We start from the raw sequence: 26,878 nt of genomic DNA, 5'->3' as shown, positions 1-26,878 counted from the left end.
GGTAAATATTATTAATTCTGCATTCTCTTCATTTGAAATATATGTTAGAGTTTTGAAGAAACAATTGAATAATCCTTCTTGAGTTAAACAAAAAATTTGTTTTTCAAAACACTTCATACTGAGTAAAAAAATAATCGTATAGTTATAGTCCATAGTCCAATTCACTTTACAGTCTTAATTGCTACAATAAGGGAGTATATGCATTTCTTCATACATTTTCAAGCAGAACCACGATTATGTTTAACATAATATTCACGTTAAAATAGCAAATGTACTGTAGCATAGTTTATTTTACAATAAAATGTTATGGTAGTAAATGATATTAAGGTGTCTGCCTTTCACCAACATAAGTTTTGTGAAGCAGAAATTAAAAGAGATGTTACACCATACATCTCAAAATTTCAAAATTAAGATATTTGTTCTATTTTTGAAGATAATAAATTTTTAACAATTTGGTGTGGAAATTGTTTAAAAATAAGAAGTGTATACAGGGTTGTAAATCTTAATTTAGCACCCATAGACTTATTCTGATACACCTGTAATTTTTGGAATTACTTCATAATTAAAAATATACAAAAGTAATGAGTGATTGTTTTATATACAGGGTGTAAATTAAGTCCTGATTCGTCTGGATATACTCAAAACGGATTGTGATATCGATGTACAGTCTTCACCAGACTTGTTAAAATACTTTTATGGATTTTTAGAGGATAAAACAATTTCAACCCCTTTGCAAAGAGGGGTAGAAGAGGGTGACTATAATTTTCAAGTTGCAATCCTTATCTTGTGATATGTAATTTTAAAGGTATATTCAATAGAAACACAATGACACGAATAAAACATCTCTACGACGTTCCTAGCAGTTATGGGCAAATAACCTCTTACATTGTAATGCCACCTAGAAAAGACACATCTTATCAAAACTTACACACCACAAAAATTAGATAGGCTACTACTTAAAGGGATAAGCTGGGCACCTCAAAGTCTTACTGGAAGATATCATGCATGAATTGTGTTGATATGCGCAAGACAAGGCATTGTTCCTTGATTATTATTTTTTACGTTATTCTCGAAACGTCGTAGAGATGATTTATTAGTGTCATTGTGTTTCTTTTTAATTAACCTTCAAAAGGACATAACACAAGATAAGGGGTTGCAATTTAAAGTTTCCCCCTCTAGAAAACAAGAATTTTACATTAACCTACACTTAGTTAAATAACTCAGTAGAGCAAATTTGAGCTTAAGTTATAGGTTTAGTTGCAAATCCATAAAACGAAACACGAAAAACTCATTAACATTTACAGGACATTTATTAAAGAACTATAATGTTTCCTTTTTATTATTAACACATATAAAGTATATCAAATTCGTTCAACATTGAAGTCAACCTCCTGGAGAGTGAGAGTGTGTGTGTGTGTGTGTGTGTGAGAGAGAGAGAATGGTATTTTTTGAAAGTCCTCTTAATTATGAGAATGCATCCAGTGAGATGAATGAATGCCACATGTTATCTGCATAGGCCTACCACTTCCGTTCACAGACACCAGATAACAGACAGTTACTAAACCGCAATGGCGCGTTTTTGCAATAAAAAAGCGCGCGCAAGTGCAGCGGAATGCAAGACACATGCACACAATCGCCTCCCGCAGCGGCTCACACAACTTCATCGCCGACCTACAGTGTGTATAAGTTTGTGTATAGTTGCTATATTCCTGTTTAGGTGGGATACTCGTATATCATCAGTGCATGAGAATCATCAGTGACTACACAGGATGAGGACAAGTTAGTAATATTCATTTGTATATCAACTAATTATAATTAACTGATAACATTTTATTCAATAACTAAGTTGGAAGTTTACCAACAATCATAATTTATAACTACAGGCCAACTTATATTTTACGAATTTATCGTTATTACATGCAAATAATTTCATAAATTAAGATTGAATATGATAATTTTTTTCTTGCTATTTATAATCAAACCTTTGGTATTAGAAAATCATAGATTTTTAGTGCCTCCTCATATTTGAGGTTTCCTGCGTTAGTTCCAGAGTAGCCTAATTTGTTTAAACTTATAAAGTAATTAGTTGCACTTTGTAACAAAATGCCGTTTTCTTTTAACACTAATAAAAACGTTACAAATTAATGTTTAGACTTAGAAAAAGTGTAGTAAAATGTTAGTTGGTGACTATTTTTAGTAATTAGTAATTATATTGTGTCATAAAACTACGAAATATTATATGGCTTTATTAAAATTTATACTACTAATGCCTCAAACATGCCAAAAGTTTATATGCCGCTCCTAACACGCAGTTTTACTTCAACGGCTTATATTATACTCGTACGTTAGGGTTAGGTTTTGTGTGTGTATGCAAAATAAAGATTTTTAGTTTGTAAAAGTTTGAGTTTTGTAGAAATAAAGTTGAAATAGTTACTATGTAACGTAAGTTTCTTTTCGAAAAATTGTATTTAGAAAATTATGTAGAGTTAATTTATCAGTTTTATTGAACGTTTTACAGTTGTAACTTGTTTATTTTATTTTCTCGCTATTACATTTCTTGCAGTAGAAACATAATAATTTCGACTGAGATGGCGAGAACACAAAAGGCGGTGGAGTTTGTTCCCGCGCTTTTATTGGCGGGAAACATATTGCCGCGTTTCAGAAATTACAAAGAACATTACCACATTATGTTGAATAATACTTCTTTATGGTTTATAGTGTAATAGTTGTTGAATGTTACTTATTTATTTACCAATGTTTGCGATCAGTGTAGAATGTCACATGGAGCTTTATAAAATATTTTGTAAACGATTACTCGTAATTTTCAAGTTAACCTACAAATATTATTTACGATATCGTGTGACAGATCAAATTACGATATTCAAATATTCGCGGGGAATTGGCAAACGCTAAACTGAAAAAAATGTGTTGTCGGAGTTATGCTTTAATTAATTAATAGTAGAAAAATAAATTAACTTTACACGGGAACAAATCCAAATAATTAAATTGGATCAAACACAAGTAAAGTTCACTTCATTTAAAGTACTAAATATAATGAGGCAAACAAGCTAATTTGGAGGGGTAGAGACAAATTGAGTGTTGAAGGAACAATGACCACAGAAAACATGTTGTAAAAATTTTAATAAAAATATTTATAGATAAATAATTAGGATAAATAGAAGAGACTCAAATTGATAAATTATAGAAGACGTAATTGAGTTCCGTATTTATTAACAATGAATTAGATTAAATTAAAGCGTGAAGACGCTGATTTGAACGAGATTCAAATCATCATGAGGGGCATTTGGAAAGGGGCATTGTCCTAGACACTACGCCGCAATCTGGTATTCCTTTTTCTTGCGAGAAATCTCAAGCAAAGCAGACAGGAGAGATGCTCCTGACAGTGACGTGGACAGATTGTTCGTTTAAAGTAAAAATTTACTACATGGCGATGGGAAATAATGTTTTTTGAATAAATATACATAAAAACAAATCAAAATCAGTAAATTAAATTTATAAATTGTGTGCAAATAAATCTAAATAGCAAACTGAGTTTCTTGACAATATCTATCCCATCTGCCGAGGAAATTGGTAAGCGTTAATATAAGCCACAGACAGGAAACATTAACAGACTCGCAGAATTTAAAACCCTTTAAATAAATTAGTCAATTTGGACAATTCTGATATGAATTGAAAAGTTTCGTTTAAAGACAAAGACGTACCTACATTAAAATGCCATTTTGATACAATTTAAATTCGATTACATCAGTGACAATCCAGAGAGTACTGTGAAATCAATCACCTTTATCTTCAAAATTTAACACAGTGAGTTTTTGATCTACACAAGGATTTAGCCAACTTGGACCCTGAGATTACAATAATTTAGAACCACGACACCAACCCCAATACATTTGTGACTTCGACCCACGGTATAGTAACCGGCCCACGACACATCCTGAAACCAACGTGAGGCACTACACTACACAATCGAAGCTGATTTTGCAGTGTATTTCACGTGTATTTTTGCTGCAGAAAGGTGAAAGGTATCTTTTATGTGACACATATAAGTGTTTAAACAGTTTTGTATTGTTATTTAAATTTAGTAGTAATTAAAAATAATTTGTAATTTATTCAATGTCTTGGATCTCATGTGTATTCTATTTTAAAAGCTAATATTGTACAAATATAACTTTGCTGTTGACACTGTTTGTGTAAAATTGACTCGTAATACGAAATTGCACACATTCTTAAATGTAAATTTATATTACGGCCCCCAAGTATACAGAGTGGGGGTTTTTTAATGGGCTACCATTGTGATCTTGAAATATATAAATCTGATGACAGAAATGTGAATTGGGTCCCTTTCCTTGTTCTTAGAGATGTTTAAATATATGTACATCAAACTTTAAAAATTACCGCCATTTTCCAAAATGGTGGTCAACTTGGGTTTTTAGAAAACACCCTATTCATTATTATTATTTACGATAACACATGTAAGTTAAGCCCTTTTCTGTTCTTGGCAGTTTTTTGTATATTCCTTAATTGTGAAGGTATGAGAGCTCAAAATGTTAGGATTCCTCATCGAGTTTAACATTGAGAAAACACCTTTAAATAATAGGCGTCTATTTTAATGTTTTTAACTGCAACAACTGACATTTGGGACCGTTTGCTTTATTCAAGATATTTGTAAACGCTAAACGGAAAAGACAACTTATCCGTGTTAAGAACGTCTCCGTTCGTACAATAAGTTAGAAAAGAAAATTACGCATAAAGCTTCCTTGCCAAGTTAAACTTCCAACTATTAAATGCTTGCATTGGAATAGAAATATACATTTTTAATACAAATTTTAAAATATTTAAAAAACAAAGGAAAACTCCCAAATTAAAAATGTTCTATGAACAGTTTAGAGAATTCAAATACACGACTATTTAAAAGACGTTTTCTCAATTTAAACTCCATAAGAAATCTAACATTTTTAGCTCTCATATGTTCGTCATTAGAGGAAATATAAAAAACTGTCAAGAATAATTTTTTTTTTTAATTATATTGTGACGTGACCTCTTATAATTCGATGGAGCCGGCTGCACGCACAAAAACCCGGTTGTCTGTAAAGTCGGTTTACGGACGACAGTTGAACGTGACAACGTCATAAGAAAATACTGATGGAATGGTTGCATTTTTCAAAAGAAAATTTTTTAATTTTATTCGTTTGATAGATATTTTGTATAGATAGAGAAGGAGGTAAATGGAAATCACAATGGAATTAATCAAGTTACATTTATTTGTACGCATAAATACAATTATGTCATTTTTTAAATTGTACATAGGTTTTACGAATGTGCGTTGAGCAATTTTGTTTTACAACTTTTAAACATGTGTGATATTTAACTTCTTACAATTTGTGTTATTCTGTTGAGAATAGGACGATGATAGGCAAAGTTACTTCATTATTTTTGCAAATTTAATTGTAATTTGTTGTAAAAAAGTAATAATTTTGAAGAATTATTACTTGTGATAATCATTACTTAAAACAAAATGTAATTAAATTATTGTTCATCAATCTTAAGTTTAAAATTTACAATTTGGAAACACCATTAAAATGTTTGTAACTCTAGTTTTTAAAAAGCCCGCCACAATGTGTTTGATTTAGGAGAAAGTTGTTCCTAGAGAAAAGTGTATTATAACAATCCTTACAGTAATAGCGTAGTCCATCTTTTTGTCTTTCATCTCTAGAATATTCCTTTAAATCTTTTATTTCTTTACATTTTGTACATTTCTTTTGAATCTCCATTTATACAGAAAAAGTTTGTAATTAAGACTTAGAAATGAAGAACATTGGACAAAATCAACATAATTTTAATTGTTGAAATATCGCTAGATTCTTCTTGTTATTAATAAAATTTGACATATCAACGTAGTTTTTTAGGTCTTTATTAATGGTTATATAAATTATTCAAAACATTTCATTTTAACAGACTATTCATTGATATTTAGCAGTTTTTGGTAGTGTCCTTCAAAGATTTTTTCATTGATATTTAGCTATTTGTGATAATATTCTTGAACAATTTTCTCATTGATATTTAAAAGTTTTTGGTAATATTCTTAAAAGATTTTTTCTGAAGCAGTTATTTGTAACATTTTTGAAAGACTTTTCATTGTTATTTGATGGTTTTAACTAATTTATCATGGATTTTAAGAGGATTTTCATATGGTTTCCTATTTTATTAAATCTTTTAAAATATCTATTTTCACGTCGTTTTTATGACCATATGCTACAGTATCGATCCTATTTTCTGTTTATCATCTTTAGAGCTCAACGCCAGTTTGTTGATTGATGCCATATACAGTTCATGCATATAGCTCTTTTTACAATCATTTCCCTAAATTCTTTAGTATTGTCGAATCAGCATCTCTTTAAATTGTTCATGTTTATTGTTTTATTAACAACACTTCTCTTGATTCCCTTACATTTCACAGGGTTTTTATGAAGACATTTATAAGACCACATTTTCAATCGCAAACCGCAAAATTCTTATAGTATCTCACCATTCAGCTCGTCTTTACATTTTCCTATTACTTTATTATTAATAATACTGAAAAACTCGTGATTCTTCGGATATTCGCAAGTTCCAAACTCGGCCAAATTTCCTTTAATAATTGTATAAGGGTCTTTCGACATATCTAGGAAATAGCTGTCTGTATCCATGTAACGGAGGCTCAAATCCGGACCATATTTCTTTAGCTTATCGTAATAAAACCGGTATATCAGCAATTTTGGAAGGTCCAGAACTGAAAATCCTATAAATGTGCTTATTAAACTGAACCTTTTGCTTGTATATGTAGCTCGCAATACAATTATCCGGAAACATGTTGAAGCATTTGGTTCGATTTTTTTACCTGTTTCATTAAAAATTCTTCATTTCCTAGTTTGATGTCAAATATATTTCATACGTTTTCCGTAGATTAATACTGAGTTATTCATTACCTTGTAAAAGTCTTTTTCGAAGTCGCTTGTTGCTTTGGTTCTCATATTTGTGTTACAATCGATACATTCTGTCATAAAAGGCTTCTGATCAAAAGCGATTACTCGATTGACATATTTTAACACCATTCCGTGTTCTTGATAGTATTTAAAATTTCGAGAATGAACAACGTACTCTCTTTTGTTTAGAAAAGTCGTGCAGTTTCTTGTTTAAATGTTCTGGAGTAAGCGGTAAACCTCTATGATCTTCTTGTACATTTTCAGGATATTGTAAAACAACTTCAAGAATATACGCATAATCTTCATCTCCCGAAAGTTCCAAAATTGTGTCTGTCCATTCTTATTTTTTATAAGATTTTGGGTCCATCAAAGATATTTCGTGTACGGTAATTTTTGGGATATCGCTCAGCCACATAGATTATTCGCATCGACATAAAGTAGACAATTTTTAGGTTTTTATTGTAAAAATCTTTCAAATATTTCTTATTTGTTCATATATATCGCACTGAGAACATCTTGTAATCGTGTATCAGTTTTAGTTCGATTTTGTTTAGTTTTAGCATGACATTCCAGGCTAAGTTTGAAGCAGTCAAATAGTATTTAGCATCGAGTTTATAGTAATTCAAGCAAATCTTTATAAAACTTTCTAAAATATCTGCAAGTAATAGAAAATCTTGAATACTATAGAAATCTGAGCATATTGATAGATTCTTCTCTTTTAATTTGCTCCAAACCTTTAAGCAATGCTGATAATCTTTTTCAGATATACTCTCATCTGTCAAAATTGAATACATATCTTGAATCTTTTACTCTTTTGTGTGATCAAGTTTTTGACTATTATCGGTAAACTCATAAGAAATACGCCTGTATCAGTCAAAATTCTAAAAGTTTCTTCAAGATCATTTGGCCGCCTTTCTATTATTTTATTCAAACCATTTTGTATAAACTTATTTGTGTGTTTAAAGTTTTTTTTTTTTTTTTTTTCAAAAATGTTTTTAAGTTTTTGAATGGATGATGTCATAAATCTGAATGTATCTAAAAATGAAACATTTATGAATTTCCTAGGTTTATCACCTTCAAAACACAAATCCATAAGCAAAATTTACAGAATAATTTATATATTTCTCATCAGTGTTCTCAATTAAGTCAATATTTCCGTATCGTGTGGCTAATTATTTAATGTACAGATGAATATCATAATTATACACATTATGGCAAAAAACTGGAATATTCTGAAGAACTTTCAAGTTCAGATAACATATTCTATGAGCTGTTCCTCGAAATTCTCCGGTTAAATAGCAACGATCACTAACTTTGTTTTCACCAAATCCTTCAATTTCGCAAATGTTGCAAATGTTTGAATTTTTATACAAACACTTCTCTTCTTCAGTCAATTTCAGAGGATCTTTGTTCTTGGAATTATATTTTTTAGCTTTGTATTTGTATTTCGAAAATATATTGATCTCCTTAAACAATTTTACTGGTACATTAGGAAAATCCTCTTCATTTTTCTTCCTATAACATATAGGTTTGTACATGCGATTCGTAACATCCGATACTTAATATAGAGTAAAACCATAGGGAATATGCTTCTGAATCTTGGCAGTTGATGAAGTTTGTGGATCGTTTTTATAACTCGAAATTTTCTCTAATATACTTTCAAAATCCATATGCACGATATACGGATGAGAATATTTCTTTTGTTAATTAGTATACTTTGACCTACAAATTTCTGAATGATCTGCTAAATCTGTTTTGTAGAAATGGTTTAAACATCTCGTACATAGCAATTTTACATTAAGATAGTGAAGAGAAAATAAGCTTATTTAAATCGGTTATCAAAACAGTGAGATGATACTTCCTGTTGTACATACAATAAATCAATATTTAAGAATTTTTCAATCAGATTTTTGATCTCTAGTCTCATTATAGATAGGTATTTTTGAACAGGCAAATTTTCACTAGAACTTGTTAAAATGAATTGTTTAAAAATTCCATTAATTGATGATAAAACTTTGACATCAATAATATTTTCTTCAGGATTTTCTTTCAGAGTTTCTAGTTTTACCAGCAGTTGTGATAGATAATTCATTAGCGATTGATAGATTTTTTCATTATTAAATAGTTTTAGATCGTTCTCATTTTCCTTAGCTCGCGTAATTCTTTTAATATCACACATTTTTATTAATCGTTGATTCGGTTTTCTTTAGCCGATTTCCGTAAATTATTCAGTTTATTATCGAAAACTTTTTTGCTTTTCCAATAAATCTTTGAGTTGTAATGTGTGGTATAATGATGTTCAAAAACTTCTTTTACGCAATATGTATAGCTAAATGTTTCAGGATCCATTTATCATGGGAAAATGTTTAACTAAAAATTGAACATTAGAGATTTTCGTTTGATTCAACATTCTTGATTTTTAGTTGTTTTTACAGATTAGTGAGTTGTTTTGCAGATACGTTAAAGTTGTTTTTAACACATTTTCTCATTTATTTTTAACAGATTCTCTGTTTTATTTTTATAGTTTTTTGGACAGAAATTATGTTGATTTTCGGTCTGACCCGACAGTGTCCTAGGAACCTCATATTACTATATATGTATTATATGTGGATGAATTTTTATTTTTTTCTGCCTCATTCATTTATGCACATTCCTTCAGATAACGGCTCCGAACCACCGCTGATCATTATACACTAGTAGTACGGTAGTTAATTTTCACTAGTCTAAGTACAAACTTTTACCCAGCATATTTGAACTAGATTTAATGTTTTAAATCTAAAGTTAGTATTAGGATCATGATTATATTGCATTAGACATATTGACTCAATCTGTTTTAAAATATCTTTCTTCTTTCTTGAGATACTGGAACTTGTAGGAAAAATAAAAAAACTTTTGGTTGCTGAGGTGGATGTTTAAGTAATAATAATACAATTATTAACTGTTTACCAGTAGTAGTTAAGTATTTTGTCCACAAGTGCGATAAATTCAAAATTGTTCCGCAGTTATTTTATGCTCTAACTCAGCCAAACTCTGAAATGAACAACCAATTTCCAATGTTGCTACTCAACGTCTAGGGACCTGGTAGACAATTCAGTGGATCCTCTTCGAATCCACACTCCAGGAAGATTTTCCTCTACATCCGTGTAATCCTGAGCTCATTCTAATCAAAGTCTTCATCACGAATATCTGTCCGATATTGAAGGGGCTAATGCTATCTTGTAGCATTTCAAGGTTATAACAATTTGCAAAAAATTACTTACATTTCAATTAAGATCCGTAATTGGTGATCTTAATGCCGTAAAGGTTGCATCAGTTAAATGTAATATAAAAGTTGCTGTCAAATATTTATGTAATTATAGACAGTAGATATTTTTGCACCAAGTTTTTAAAACCTTAAGTTTTTTTAACCTGTAATGAAACGTTGAATCCACCCCCCTACCCCACCATAAGAACAATGTTAAACCTCGTACACGTTTACGCGTCTTACTTCAGATTAGTTTTATGGAAAATAACTTAATTAATACGCATTCAAACTCTTTTTAGTTAATTTTTAAGTGCATACTTTGAATAGTCACACTATGAAGTAAAAGAAAGTTTGGTTTTTATTCTGAATAAAATTTAAAATGTTGATAAAAACAACAAGGCGGTTAGATGAGCGTTAACTACATTTTTCAAATGGGACACCTCCTTTAATTTTAAGGGCGAAAGAATAAACATAAGGGTACACTAGTGCATCAGAGTAGATATGAATATGGGGTTCCTAGACCACTTTTGGGACAGTCAGAAAATCAATATAAAAATACTGTCCATTCAACCATAAATGAATCTGAGAAATCAAACTCTAAATCTCAATGAAAAATAACCGAATCTATAACTGTTATCTTCTACTTTCTTAATATGTTTAATGAAAAATCTTCGAAATCTGTTGAAAAATCTGTATTCTACAAAGTTAATTGTAACACATTATTTATCTTTAATAGTCTTCTTTCCGTTAACAATCAAGTTTAATTTATTATTGTTATTCATTGTTATCTTTTAAGGTGAAAATCGACATTATACATCCAAAACACACAAAAACCTGTGTTTTGGTCCCAAAAACTCACTCAGAATACGAATTTACATGCAAAATCACGTTAAATAAAGCATAAAACATCAAATTCACGTTCATGTTAAGTTCTAAATTCCAATATGACAACAAAAACGTAAACATAACAAAAACGTATGTTACGTTCGTGTTGTCATGTTTACGTTCTTGTTGTCATGTTTTACGCCAAAACACGGCTTTTTTGTGTATTTTGGAAGTACAATGTCGATCTTTCACCTTAAAAGTGTATAATTTACCCAATTTTGTGTAGAAGCGTTCTTGTATTACTCATTTTTTCGTAATAAATGGCACTGTTATAAGAGTTGAACGCGGCTAGCGATTTAAAATTCAAAGAATATAAGAAATTAATTGATTTAGAAGACAAAAAAGTATAAGATCATGAATTTATAGAATATTAAAGATAAATTCGGGCTTACAATCATAGCAGAATTGGAAGATTTTAAAGTACATTCACCCAAGAGATTTGTAAGCCTTTTAGATCAAAAAAGATAAAAGAAGTGAATAAAAATTATAAATTACACTTGATTGTTACTGGAAAGACAACAATAAAACATAAAAAATATGTTATAAATAACTTTGTAGAATAAAGATTTTTCAAAAAATTTCGAAGATTTTTCATTAAACAACTTAAGAAAGTAGAAGATAACAGTTATAGTTTCGGTTATTTTTCATTGAGATTTAGAGTTTGATTTCTCAGATTCATTTATGGTTGAATGGACAGTATTTTTATATTGATTTTCTGACTGTCCCAAAAGTGGTCTAGGAGCCCCATATTCATATCTACTCATGAGGTTGAACATTGCTCTTTTAACTACAATAACAATGACCGCCTACTCGTTCGGCTCTTAATAGCCCTAGACTTGTTTTTTAAATGAAACAAATAAAATTCATAAGGCGAAAATGTTTTATACATTTTACTTGTATGATTCTATTTGAAATAACCACCAGGTTTAACAAGGGTTTATAGATCTTTCTTTAGACTAAAACTTGTTATTAAACAGTAAAGAAAAAAAATATATTACTTGCGCCGTTTTATACGTTAGTGCTTTCTTGTTGAAGGGGAGGGGAGGGTGGACACCGTGTACCTCACTCGGAGGGTGCGAGAGAGAGAGAGAGAGAGAGAGAGAGAGAGAGAGAGAGAGAGAAGAGAGAGAGAGGGAGAGAGAGAGAGAGAGGGGAGAGAGAGAGAGGGAGAGAGAGAGAGAGAGGAGAGAGAGAGAGAGAGAGGGAGAGAGAGAGAGGAGAGAGAGAGAGAGAGAGAGAGAGAGAGAGAGAGAGAGAGAGAGAGGAGAGAGAGAGAGAGAGAGAGAGAGAGAGAGAGGACTCAATTCAGAGAAGGAATAATTAAGAACTCAATTAAGAATGACAGACACGGTAACGGGGCACATTTTGAGAGCGCTACCTTCCTTGATTAGTTTCATCTCAAACTTTGTAGATTTACAACCGATAATGAAATTGAATGAAAGCAGTCTATTTCTGAGGCGAAATAGCCCTCTCTTCCACTTAACCTTTAAACAGAACTCCGATTTGATATCCAATCGCTATTCTTTACTACTTTTTTAGTTTTATCTGTTCATATCTCATTATAGAAACAAACGTACTGATCAACCATTAATACTTGCGAATTATTTTTACAAATAACTACACTAATCAATGATATAAATTGTGTGTCTATGAGTATATTTTCACAGATTTAAATTTATTTAGAAATTGAAATAGTATATGTTTTTTTATAATTTTGAATATTGAATTTTGTTTTTCTTACAGAACCAGTAACTGAATCCGTCTAAAGAAAATTTCTACAAGAAAGTATGTGGTTGGTGGCGAGATACTGTTCAGAATTTGATACGAATAGTAAAAATATTGGTTATATGAGATTTTAACATAGTACACACTGTGATCATTTTCAAAATGGAAGGTAACGACCAAAATCGGGCCTTACGTGAAATTCAAAACACTTCCGAATCCAATGAAGAATTAAAAGACGAGAATAATCCTGAGAATGTTTCACTAGACGAATTACGTAGGACAGAGTCGGCAGCAAATGTGTCGGACGATATTCAATCGATCACTAATATTGCTGATCCTGCACAAAATAAGGACAAGACCGTCACAAAAAACAAACCCCATAAAAGGGCTTCAAACAAGGATACAAATATGCCAACACCCTCAAAGAAATTGAAAGTAAATAAAAATGTTAAAACAAGTATTAGTGATGGCCTCTATAAAGATTATAAACCTGGTGTTGCAGTCGCGGATCATAAATACAAGAAAAAGACCTCACTGAAAAGTAAAGAACAATCTGGAACTATGTATGATTCTGGCAATAACAGTACGCCCAGTAACACACATAATCATAGCGACAATGTGGACCATGAGGTACCACAGGGCTTAGCGGAAAAAATTGCCATAGATAACAGTAGTAGTCTTCGACCTAACAATAACTTGGAATCAGATTCATCTTACTCTGGTGTTCCTAAAACAGATCTTACATCTTCCAAAAAGCCACGGGTATCTTCACAATTAAAACCACCGAGAAATACTGTATGGGGGAATGAATATCAGAGAATCCTACAGATATTGCTAAGACAAAGAGGAACTAAGAGTTCGTCTATGGCCATTGAGGTGTCTGGTGTTGGAAGTATGGATGACATGGTTTACAATAATGAAAAGGAAAATCGTTGTAGGATGTTCCAAGTGAAATACTCAAATTCGGTTTCAACCCATAAAATCAAAACTTCGGAGCTTTTATCAACAAACTGGACTAATATTAATTCTAAAAAACTATATCTTTTGAAATATTTCGTCTCGTTTTGTGCCATCAAAGAAAACGATAAGTATGCAGGAAAAGAAATAGAAGAAGTAACATGTCTTACAAACCGGGAGTTGGTTTGTACTAAAAAACCGATGAAATTATTGTTGGAAGTGGATTTGAAGAATGATGATCTTTTGTACTTTGGTGATTGTAAAGCGACTAAGTACGCCCTAAGTGTAGATTTTTTTAAAGAGGACAGAGTTGTACAAAAGTTAAATTCTTTATGTAAGAGGTATCTTCCGACCAAGTTTGATAAGGCTGATGAAATTATTTTGGAATTTCAACAGAAAATTCGTGTTGTGGTGAATTATCCTGATTACAAAGATACAAGAACTCGTGTGTTTAAAGAAGTACTCAACGACGACACATTCGATTTTGAAAAATGCGAACTTCTTTATTGCTGTGTGGAGTATTTTGAAACGAAATTACTAATGGATGAAGAAAAGTTTATAACTCGAGAGGAATGGCAAAATGTAATAGAGGAATTGAAAGAGTTCATAAACATACTGAAAACAACAGGCATTTCCGAACTAAAGACTTGTGAACTTATAAGAGAAGTAGATGGCGTTGTGTTTCATAATGAAAGTTTAAAGGATATATTTGAAAATATAAAGACTTTTTTAGCAACCGATGGACAAAACATCTTGTGCTTCTCTAACGCTCAACATGTACAATTCAACGCTATCAAAGTTCTTCGTAGTTTGGAAAAGATATCAAAAGGCAACGAAGGTGGTGCCAACAAGTTTAAATTTATATTCTGCACGGTTAAAACATTACTGGCCGCAAACTCTCCTGTGGATTCCTATTTATCTGCAGCGTCGATTCTACCAGTAATCACATGCTCTAGTGGAAAGTATGATGAAAATACTAAAATACTAGCACGAGATCTTGGGAATCAAATAGAAGGTACTAAGAAGAAGATAATAATAGTATCAAATGGTGAAAACCTTTTTCTAAATACCTTGAAAGAAATTGTAACAGGAATTGTCTTCAGCAACAATTGTAATCATAGTTTCAGAGATTTAACTTCTACCTCACAGAAGAAAATACTGGGCTACGAAATAACGTTTCAAGGGAAACAGCTAAAATTGAGTTCTTTGTTTAAAAACGATATTGAGTTTGCTTGTGATGTGCTGGATGAGAATTACTTGTGGGAGATCATTAATAAGAAAAAGGAGTGTGTCATCAACAACACAGAAGCTTTTGTTTCTCCAGGATATGACGAGCGATATTACATTGAAAGGAATTTCTGCCAGAATATTGTTGATCGTGCGGTATTCAAGAAACGTATTGAAAAAGATATATTTCTTGTTACTGGATCGTTTGGGGTCGAAAATGAGTTTATAGTAAACGTTTTACACGAGAATGGAATAAAAAAACTCCAGGAATGGGACCCAAGCAAGGGTTACAGCAGTGGGGTTGTGATAGGCTTACCTGACACAAGTCATGGCATATACGAACAGTTGTGTGGTGGAAGCGGAGATACAAATGTACACCTGATAATGATAAAAAGTGATCGTGATCTTGTTCACATTGATTCAAAACATCCTTTTAAAAGATTAATCAAGACGGAAACAAAAATAATACCAGAAAACTATTTCATAAAGAAGGTAGATTCTGAGAAAGTTTTTATATTTGTGAGTGACTCTGGTGTTGGAAAGTCAACAATACTTACAAGCATTTGTGAGAAGAGAAAAGAACAAATGTTTTGGGTTTTAAAGATTGACTTGAATAAGATATCTAAACATATTTCTCCACAAATACCCGAAGACTACACTTCAATAAACACGTGTGTCGGCTTAATTGAGAAAACCTTATATTCTACAAATCCTGACAGTAGTCTAGAGCTAAAACTATTCAGGCACATTTTGTCTCCGTCTCAAAAAAATCTTCACCTTAAAACCGTACTTTTATTGGACGGCTTCAACGAAATTCAGCCTTCTCAAGATTTTTCGTACGAGTCTAACATAGATGAGGATGTGAAAAGAATTCAACGTGTTGTGCACGTCTGGATTAACACGTTGCGGAACCATTGTAACTTGGAACAGGTCGTGATTACTGCTCAAGTTCAAGAAAAATTTGAGCTAGAAAATAATCTTCAAGTATCAGCTTATTTTTTGAAGCACCTTGATCGCCAAGAGCAAAAAGAACTAATGGCTCGGTACTGGGCCAAAGAGTACAACAGTAGAAGCCCGCCTTTGGAAATCAAGCTCAGTGTTCTCCGTTGCGATGCCGAAAATGTTATCGAGGAATGGGAAAAAATAATGACTGATGAAAAGGACAAATCTTTTACAAACGTTTCATTGAACGTCATTATGTTGGCAGATGTCCTCATTGACACCGACCGTCGCTTTAGTGACACGATTGAACTGAAAAATTTATATAGTAAATTTGTTTCAAACAAAATTGTTCTTTACTTTAAGGGTCAAAGCGAGTGCTCCGAAGTCATCAAGGCGATGACAGAATGTTCCTTTCGTAAGATACATCAAGAATGCTCGCTTAAAAAGATGTTTTCACCGATGCTTATTGAAAAGTTGCCCGGAATGAATGAACTAGAATTGTATGAACGGCATCTTGGTCTCGAAGTCATGAGTAGCACTCTGGCGAAGATTGGACTTTTGATGTTCAACAAAGGGAATATGTCTTTCAGTCACGAGAGCTTTGCACAGTATTTTATCAGTGAGTATATTGCTTACAATATGAAGCTGCATCCAGTACAAAATCTGTTTATCAAATATGTATTGCCTCAAAAGAATATGAAGCTATGTAGGAAATTCCTTGACACGATTTACAAAAACAAATTTGCTGGAGAGGACAAACTGATTAATCTGAGCGCTGACTGTAGAAACTCATTAAATAACAGTAAAAACTGTATTCATTTGTTGCCTTCTTTGAGAGAAAATAATCTGTTTGTTGTACGGATGGTTTTGGAGTTGCTAAATGAAGAAGAAAGATACAAATATGTTGATAAAATCGTGCAAGAAACATTAAAAAAGAAATTTAACGGAAACCATAATGGAGACATCCTTCTAAGGAATTTAATGAACCTTTCTCTTGAAGAATTGCCATCTAAGTTAGTAAAAATCATCAAGGGTGACTATAATTTGGCTGAGTCATCAATTAATCCCTCAGTACTGCAGGTTTCACCGGTGAAAAATGATTATACTGCCGATGCCTGGGATCGAAGTGATGAACCATCCTACGAAGAAGGTAAATTACTTATACGAGTATATATTATATTACGTTAGTAATATTTTTAATGTATTATTACTTCGTGATAAATGTTTTAACGAATTATTAGCAGATATTTACATACTAAATTAATATCTATCTTATTTTACTTTCGGTAAAAATGTTCTTAGAGTTATAATTATATTTATTTATTAGTGCTTTATTTATTTAGTGCTGGATTAAATACCAAGGGTCCAGGATTATATTAATTAGTTCTTCCGAAATCGACGCCAACAATTTTATACTAAGAATCGTCTCGTTTTTATGTTTGAATGTAAACTTCGTACACTCAATGTCATAGTGAAAATTGTAAAAATGGTTCGTGATTTAAAGCAAGTAAAGATAGTTGAAGAAGTTTGTAATTAATTACAATAACAAATACATGGGATAGAACATTATGTTATTAACTATGTTTGTAGCAAATATTGATGAAATTTTAGTTCAGTTTACCAAAGATCGTTAGTGAGGTAGCAAGCTGTAACAAAGTTCCAAAAAGGTAACCAATTCCGGTTGTCCGTATATTTCAGAAGTGGCTTTGATGAAATTCATATCTTTTCTATTCACAACCACATTTTGTAGCAAATCAACAGTTTTACTGTAAGATCTAGTCATTAAATATATTACTCCTCTGGCTCTTATTAATAAATTTTGACAAATTATGAGTTTAAGAGTACCCGTATCAAATCTTCGATGTAGAAATAAATATTTTCAAAACTATTATAACTCATTTATAAATAACTATAATCGTATATTTGTACAATTTAAACCATGATGGCAAAACTGGTTTACCTTATCACGTTAAAATGAAACGTATGAGCATCAAATTTCCCAACTAAAACTTTGGTTAGTTTAAATAGTTATTATCCATATACTATCTAGTATTATAAAATTTAATGTAATTTATAATATTAATATTAGCTCTGATACATAAAACTTTTGAAACTGTTGATATATTGTATTGGGGACTTTTAGATTCACCAGAGGAAGATGATTATACTATCGATGCCTGCGATATATCTGATGAACCATTCCACGAAGAAGGTAAATTACATATACATTTATATTTTTAACTAGCAGTTACCAGCGGCTTCGCACGCAATTTTCTGTTGAAAAACTGGATAATAAATCTATGTATTCTTTTTCTATGACATAACAGTCTAGAGATAATCAACAGTCACTCAATGCTATTCCAATCTCCTGATACAATTTAGATTTAAGTTTTAAGAACAGAGGTTTGGGATCCTGAAGTCGTAAAGTGAAGTCAGTTTTGATTAGTATTTCCCTCCCACATTCCATGATAATTTATTGAAGTTCTTTGATGGCTTCAGTAACAATAAGAGTTAGCCTTTTTATCCCAATGACAGAAGTGTATCGTACAACTAAAAAGTTGCTGCGGTCAATATGGGTCTGTTCTGGTCGTTTAAATTCACCCCCGGTGTTTTGGCATAATAAGTCGCCCGCTATTATCATTTTATTTTCATTAGCAATGTAAACAGATGTTTCAGAAAGTTTGTTGAATTATAGCTGTCAACAGCTGTTTAGTGCCAGTTTAATTTGAATTATAAAACGTTATTACGTTTCGTTCTTATCATAACATTCGAATGTAAACGAACTAATTTGCAATTTGAATTTGACTTTATTTGGTGAAATGAATGTGATATGGGTGGTAAAAAGCACTCTAAATGTTAATTCAGATTAATTAGCATCAGTACATTGTGTGTGCCTGTTATACATGCCACAGTTCTGATATTGTCAGAACAATAACACAGAATAGTTAGTTCAAATGGAGTTTTATTCCAATAACTATAAGTAATATATATATATATATATATATATATTTCAACACAAACCGTATAGCAATTTCAGCGTGATTCGAGGACAAATCTCCATAAATCCAAACATCCAAATATCCAAACATTAAAACTTTCAAATTTATAATGTTAGTGATATATATATATATATATATATATATATATATATATATATATATATATATTTACTTACAGTTATTGGAATAAAACTCCATTTGAACTAACTACTCTGTGTTATTGTTCTGACAATATCAGAACTGTGGCATGTATAACAGGCACACACAATGTACTGATGCTCCAGAATATATTCTAAAAGGGCTCACAGGACATCATATTAAAGAACCATAACAGAAGTCGTAACATTTAACCTTGCTTCACCGATTATCATGGTAATTAATGTAAAACACCTCAATCCACTTTTATTGTAATTCAAGGACGGGTTTGATACTTTCTCAAATAATATATTATCTGAAATTGTAACCTCAACAGCGAAAAGTTTCCGATCATCATTACATTATCTTATGTTCCACCCGTAGTTATTAAAGAAATATTAATCTGTTCATTATGTCCTATCTCGCTGTATCACGATTCTACTTGTCCTTAATGGGTCCTTAAATCATCACCTTGAACCTTAACTTCAGCTACGAAATTTATCATACATTCAACATACCAAGGTTACTCAGAAACATAACATAAATTGAGAATGTATTCTTACTGTCATTTATATAAGTTATTAACAATGGAAGAAAATCGCAATGTTTGAGATATAATGGAATGAAGTAATCCGTAATTATAACATAAGAACTCATTTTGTGTAATCTACCTTATCTTGGTGCTTCAAGCCGGAGCACAATATTTGCCAACAAAAGGAGATAATCCAGAACCATAATATAATCTTCAGTATCCCTAAGGTAAGTAGCACAAAAAAAGATAATACACCAATAAAGAGGTGTGCAGGGGGATGTCTTGGAAATTAGGGTCACACACACACACACACACACACACACACACACACCACACACACACACACACACACACACACACACACACACACACACACACACACACACACACACACACGTACTTAAGTAGGACTGAGATGCCCACTTCGGTTAAAAAGTGCCTACTTAAGACCGTTTAAATTCACTTACCTACTATGTCACAGTTTAGCTTGCCATATTGCCTCGATCAAAATTTCTCTGAAATCTATTTTGGTCAAAATCGTGTTGACATAGTTGAGTTTGCCTTGTCCTGATGAAGAAACTACACACATAAGTAGTACTGAAAAGCCTATTACGACCTAGGGGGAAGTACTACCTACTTCTTATGTACTTTCGGTATAGGGGGGAAATCCTTATTAAGGTTATGCATAATTACAAAACAATCGTTATTAAAGTTTTGCGTTACACTTGTTTTTTGGACTGTAGTCAGGGAAAGAATGAATCGTTGAGGTATGTTAGTATTCATTTCTCTGTTTTTCCATAAGCCATTTTTAAAATGTAATACCATAATGTCAAGGAAGCCCACCAGTTTAAAGTAACTTATGTGAAAACATTCATAACTTTGTTCATTAAGGTTAGTTTTATAACATTATGCATTAGATGATTTTAATTCGTGACTGGCGCAATCTGGAGTAAAATTTATATTGTTTTATTTATTATCTGCATTACATTACCGATCAAGCACCGTTTACTTACTATTGATAAAATTTAAATGTAAACAGGTGTTTCAGAAAGTTTGTCGAACTATAGCTGTCAACAGCTGTTTAGTGCCAGTTTAATTTGAATTATGAAACATAAAAACTACAATTTTTCCTGAATTCCAAAATATTCCAGGTAACTTTTCCTAACTTTTTCTTCATAAAAACCTTCCTCGGATTTAAATGGACATTTTACAAAAAGAATTAACCGAATTGGTCCAGCCGTTATCGAGATTAGCGCTTACCAACACATTTCGCTATTCATTTTTATTTATAAGACAAGCTGTTACCCGCGGCTTCGCACGCAATCTTTAGAACCGAAGTGCTTATATTACTTAGTTAAAAGCAATTATGGTGTAATATGATGGGAGTCTTATACACATTTTAAAACGTAAGTAGTTCTCGGAAATCTATTTTGGTCAAAATCGTGTTGCCATAGTTGAGTTTGCCTTGTCCTGATGAAGAAAATACACACATAAGTAGGACTGAAAAGCCTATTACGACCTAGGGGGAAGTCCTACCTACTTCTTATGTACTTTCGGTATAAGAGGAAAATTCTTAATAAAGTTATGCTACATTCCGAAATAATCGTTATTAAAGTTTTGCGTTACACTTGTTTTTTGGACTGTAGCCAGGGAAAGAATGAATCGTTCAGGCATGTTACTATTCATTTCTCTGTTTTCCCATACGCCACTGTTAAAATGCCATATCACAATGTAAAGGAAGCCCACCAGTTAAAAGTAAATTATGTGAAAACATTTATAACTTTGTTCATTAAGTTTTGTAACAAAACATTGTTTAAATAGTATTTAAAATGCATTAGATTATTTAAATTCGTCACTGGCGCAATCTGGAGTAAAATTGATATATTATTTTTTATTTACTATCTGCATCACACTATATTGATCAAGCACTGTTTACTTAATAATTAATCAATTTTAAATGTAAACAGATGTTTCAGCCAATTTGCCGAACTGTAGCTAAAGCTGTTTAGTGCCAGTTTAATTTGAATTACAAAACGTAAAAACTACAATTTTTCTGAATTCCAAAATATTCCAGGAAACTTTTCTTTACCTTTTTTTCATAAAAACCTTCCTTGGATTGCAATGGACATTTTACAAAAACAATTAACCGAATTGGTCCAGCCGTTATCGAGATTAGCGCTTACCAACACATTTCGACATTCATTTTTATTTATAAGATTATTATATTTCTAATGGATTGGTACTTCGTTATAAATGTTGTAAACGAATCATTAGCAGATATTTACATCATATATAGAAGTTTACATAAACGTAAAATATTGTATTATATAGTTTATTATTATATTATTGATTATATTAATTAGTTCTTCCGGTTGACGTCGTGCCTGGTAAAATCAACGTCAACAATTCAATACTAAGAATCGTCTCATTTTTCTGTTGAATGTTTGAACTTCGTATAATCAATGTCATAGTGAAAATTGAAAAAATGGTTCGTGATTTAAAGCAAGTAATGATAGCTAAAGAATTTAGTCACTAATTACTATAATAAATACATGGTATACAAATGTGAATTCTAGAAACATACGAGCATCAACTTTTTGCTCAAATTAATAAAATTTATTGAAAGTTTTGAGATTGTATTTCATTAAAATTATAGGTTCACCAGTGTCTATGCTACCGACGCCTCGGATCGAAGTGATGAATGAAGAAGATAAAGATAATGGAGAAGGTAAATTACTCACAAATATTCTAAAGCTTTAATATTATGTTAGTAACGTTAGTAATGGATTGGTACTTCGTGATAAATATTCCTACAGATTTATTAGCTGATGTTAGCATACAAACTATTTATATTTAACTTGATTTCATTCCGCAACAATTTAATACTAAACATCGTCCCATATTTCTTTTTCAATATAAACTTCGTACACTCAATGTCATAGTGAAAATTGTAAAAATGGTTTGTGATTTAAAGCAAGCATACTTAAAGCAATGATACTTAAAGAAGTTTGTCATTAATTACTATAACAAATACATGGTATATAAATGGTAACTCTAGAAACATATGAGCATCAACTTTCAGTTTTATTTAATCAAATTTTTTGAAAGTGTTGAGATTTTATTTTGGGATATTATAGGTTCACCAGTGTCTATGCCACCGACGCCTCGGATCGAAGTGATGAATGAAGAAGATAAAGATAATGGAGAAGGTAAATTACTCGCAAATATTCTAATGCTTTAATATTATGTTAGTAATATTTGTAATGGATTTGTCCTTCGTGATAAATATTCTTACAGATTTATTAGCTGATGTTTGCATACAAAAACATTTATATTTAACTTGATTTCATTCCGCAACAATTTAATACTAAACATCGTCCCATATTTCTTTTTCAATATAAACTTCGTACACTCAATGTCATAGTGAAAATTGTAAAAATGGTTCGTGATTTAAAGCAAGCATACTTAAAGCAATGATACTTAAAGAAGTTTGTCATTAATTACTATAACAAATACATAGTCTATAAATGTTAACTCTAGAAACATATGAACATCAACTTTCAGTTTTATTTAATCAAATTTGTTGAAAGTTTTGAGATTTTATTATGGGAAATTATAGGTTCACCAGTGTCTATGCCACCGACGCCTCGGATCGAAGTTATGAATGAAGAAGATAAAGATAATGGAGAAGGTAAATTACTCGCAAATATTCTAATGCTTTAATATTATGTTAGTAATATTTGTAATGGTTTGGTCCTTCGTGATAAATATTCTTACAGATTTATTAGCTGATGTTAGCATACAAACTATTTATATTTAACTTGATTTCATTCCGCAACAATTTAATACTAAACATCGTCCCATATTTCTTTTTCAATATAAACTTCGTACACTCAATGTCATAGTGAAAATTGTAAAAATGGTTCGTGATTTAAAGCAAGCATACTTAAAGCAATGATACTTAAAGAAGTTTGTCATTAATTACTATAACAAATACATAGTCTATAAATGTTAACTCTAGAAACATATGAACATCAACTTTCAGTTTTATTTAATCAAATTTGTTGAAAGTTTTGAGATTTTATTTTGGGATATTATAGGTTCACCAGTGTCTATGCCACCGACGCCTCGGATCGAAGTGATGAATGAAGAAGATAAAGATAATGGAGAAGGTAAATTACTCACAAATATTCTAAAGCTTTAATATTATGTTAGTAACATTAGTAATGGATTGTTACTTCGTGATAAATATTCTTACAGATTTATTAGCTGATGTTTGCATAAAAAACATTTATATTTAACTTGATTTCATTCCGCAACAATTTAATACTAAACATCGTCCCATATTTCTTTTTTCAATATAAACTTCGTACACTCAATGTCATAGTGAAAATTGTAAAAATGGTTTGTGATTTAAAGCAAGCATACTTAAAGCAATGATACTTAAAGAAGTTTGTCATTAATTACTATAACAAATACATGGTATATATATGTTAACTCTAGAAACATATGAGTATCAACTTTCAGTTTAATTTAATCAAATTTTTTGAAAGTTTTGAGATTTTATTTTGGGAAATTATAGGTTCACCAGTGTCTATGCCACCGACGCCTCGGATCGAAGTGATGAATGAAGAAGATAAAGATAATGGAGAAGGTAAATTACTCGCAAATATTCTAATGCTTTAATATTATGTTAGTAATATTTGTAATGGATTGTTACTTCGTGATAAATATTCTTACAGATTTATTAGCTGATGTTTGCATACAAAACATTTATATTTAACTTGATTTCATTCCTCTAAAAACAATTTATAATGACATTTATTTATTTATTGCTCCCAAACTGCTGGCTGGATTAAATAGCAAATTGAAGGGAATAAAATGATAATTTTATTTATTTATAAAAGCTGTGTAGGTCGTTTTATACATTCTAAAAACAAATGTAGCGGGTACAAAGGAATTTTAACTTACAGGAAACTCGTATTTAATGCAAAATTACCACCTATAGACGAGTTTGGTTATAGTGAACAACAAATTTATATAAGGATGTCAACGATCTTATTTAGAACCTAAATATGTTGCAAAAAGAAACCTCATTTCCTCTATGTCCTGTGCCATTCATGTATGGTTTGTACTATTTTACATGCTGCAGACTGAAATGTATGCCGGGCTAGGGTCTCTTCACCAGTATTATCTTCGTTTTAGTGACGAAGACGATGTGATAATTGCTGATGAGGAAAAATACTCACCTTGTTGATCACATTGTGCCAGAAACATTAATATTGTTTCCCAGACCTTACCAGTTCCACTGCATAAGATAGCATTTGACGACCAGTTGGCTTATAATACAGATGGTAGTTGTCATTACGCAAGTACTGAACAGTATTTGTATTATTCATAACATGAACTTTTGTTTTGGTACAACAATCGATTGTTTAATACAACATTCATATCAGGAAGCGTCACTGAATTTTTTTATTTATTCCACGTTGTCTATAACAATAATGTATAATTAGTGTACAAGTAACTACAATGTTTATCTTTAGTTTTTCACAAATGTTGTTAAATTACACCTAAGATCCTTTGCCAAAATGATCACTCAGAAGGTGGCTGTCATTTATATTGGGTTTGAGAAAGCGGTAATGGGTAATTATTGTTATTATTTTCATCTTTACTAAAATAATATTTAAATATACATGTCATGCAAAATCTAATAAAACAGCCTTTAGATTAATTAAAAAAATTTAACTAGGGATAATGTCAACCATCTTGTTTAAATTACATTTGTTATATTAATTTTGTATATTATTAAACAACATCTTATTTTTATTTTGTCTGTGTAGAATAAAGATGCATAACGGAGACCGTAGCCTGACCTGAGCAACATTAACAGTCTTCGCCTTCCAGTGTCTTCTAGAATTCCATCTTCTTCCAGAAACAACTTTAATTCTTCTTCTTCTAATCTAGCTCAACATGGGTTTTTAATTTTCTCTTTCCGAGTGTTGGAGACTACTGTAATAGTTCAGTGATTATCTTCTTTTAAATTGTTGAATTTCCATGAGACCAATGTAATGCGCATAGGAATTTCATCGCGGATTTTATCCTGCTTCTATGTTTTATTGTATTCTTATTTTAATTAAATGTCATTATCTTATAATGCCGACTTTCATTGCTCATCACCAGCCCTTTTATCAATAAATATTACGTAAAATGTATAAATATAAAATAAAATTACACAGGCAACATCACAGAAAATAAGTATCACAACAGTTTGATATAAATATAAAGATTAATGACAAAACTAACCAGACTGATGATTTAACCTGCTTAATGTACAAGTTTAGTTGTGTAATTATTACTGCTGGTACTTACGTATTGAATACTTATTACCATTATTTATTTTAATATCAAGATTCAGTTGTACTATTATTACATTTTTACTACTAAAATTATTATTTGTTTTTATTACAAGTTCTCTATGCTGTTTGTGGCAATATTAAAAACTGCGCCGCTTGGTAGTCAAATTGTCAAAACCTTTATTTTCTTTCATATTAAGAGTTTTCTGACATAGAAACGTCTTAACATATTAGTAGAAGAAGACAAGATGTGTGTGAATCAGGTTTTTCTCTTTCTGTTCGTCTGCAAGCACGATGACTTCCGGAGAGTTAAGGTAGAGATTGAATGTTCATGTTAAACTCTACTTCTACTACAACTATATCGAAATTAAAGTGGTTAACATCAGTCCACTGGGAGTCTCTTTGCGAGCCAAGATGAAATGAAATAAAATTTTTTTTAGACAGCTAGGGCCACATGGCCCTTTCTTACACTTAAAATTTCACCCTCGAACGGAAGGCACTTTTTCCTGAGATGGCAGGCCATTTTTGAATGTTTGTAAACATTTTGTAAAAAGTACACTTTTACCATAAACCTACATGTGTAATACATTATTGTTTTCAGGGAAATGTGGATATAATTATGGTATAAAACATGCATAAACGGCACAAAAAGTACACAAACATTTTATTTTTTATTTTTGAAATAGTGGTAGGACTGTCCTTGGTAAATTACGATTTTTATAAATATTAGAATCTGAGATAACCAATTTATTCTTCATTTTATCTATTTTCAGGAAATACATAATGGTGTCCAGTTTCTCTTGAAAAAAAAAATATATATATATACAGTACTATAGTTATGGTTATTTTTTAAAAAATACAAAAAAAATACAATTCACTATATGTTTCCTAAA

General features: G+C 31.2%; 1 protein-coding gene across 8 annotated transcripts; it reads left to right on the top strand.

The window, feature by feature from the left end:
• Positions 1-1,596: 1,596 nt before the first annotated feature.
• Positions 1,597-25,786, top strand: LOC124357941 (melanoma-associated antigen E1-like). Of its 8 annotated transcripts, none has more exons than XM_046810069.1 (9): positions 1,597-1,676; positions 12,856-17,113; positions 18,107-18,175; positions 22,286-22,357; positions 22,767-22,838; positions 23,249-23,320; positions 23,730-23,801; positions 24,212-24,283; positions 25,473-25,786. In XM_046810069.1, exons 2-9 carry the CDS (start codon positions 13,000-13,002, stop codon positions 25,475-25,477), a joined length of 4,548 nt encoding a protein of 1,515 aa, XP_046666025.1. In that variant the 5' UTR covers positions 1,597-1,676; positions 12,856-12,999; the 3' UTR covers positions 25,478-25,786. The 8 variants fall into 8 exon arrangements, with proteins under 8 accessions (XP_046666025.1, XP_046666031.1, XP_046666030.1 ...); XM_046810068.1 differs by having other exon boundaries at positions 1,610-1,779; XM_046810073.1 differs by lacking the exon at positions 12,856-17,113 and having other exon boundaries at positions 1,604-1,779.
• The last annotated feature ends 1,092 nt before the right edge of the window (positions 25,787-26,878 follow it).

Source organism: Homalodisca vitripennis, chromosome 3 (assembly GCF_021130785.1).
Source record: "Homalodisca vitripennis isolate AUS2020 chromosome 3, UT_GWSS_2.1, whole genome shotgun sequence".
NCBI classification, from domain to species: domain Eukaryota; kingdom Metazoa; phylum Arthropoda; class Insecta; order Hemiptera; family Cicadellidae; genus Homalodisca; species Homalodisca vitripennis.
Note: the sequence above shows the minus strand (reverse complement) of the source record. Positions and strands in the feature narration are given on the sequence as shown.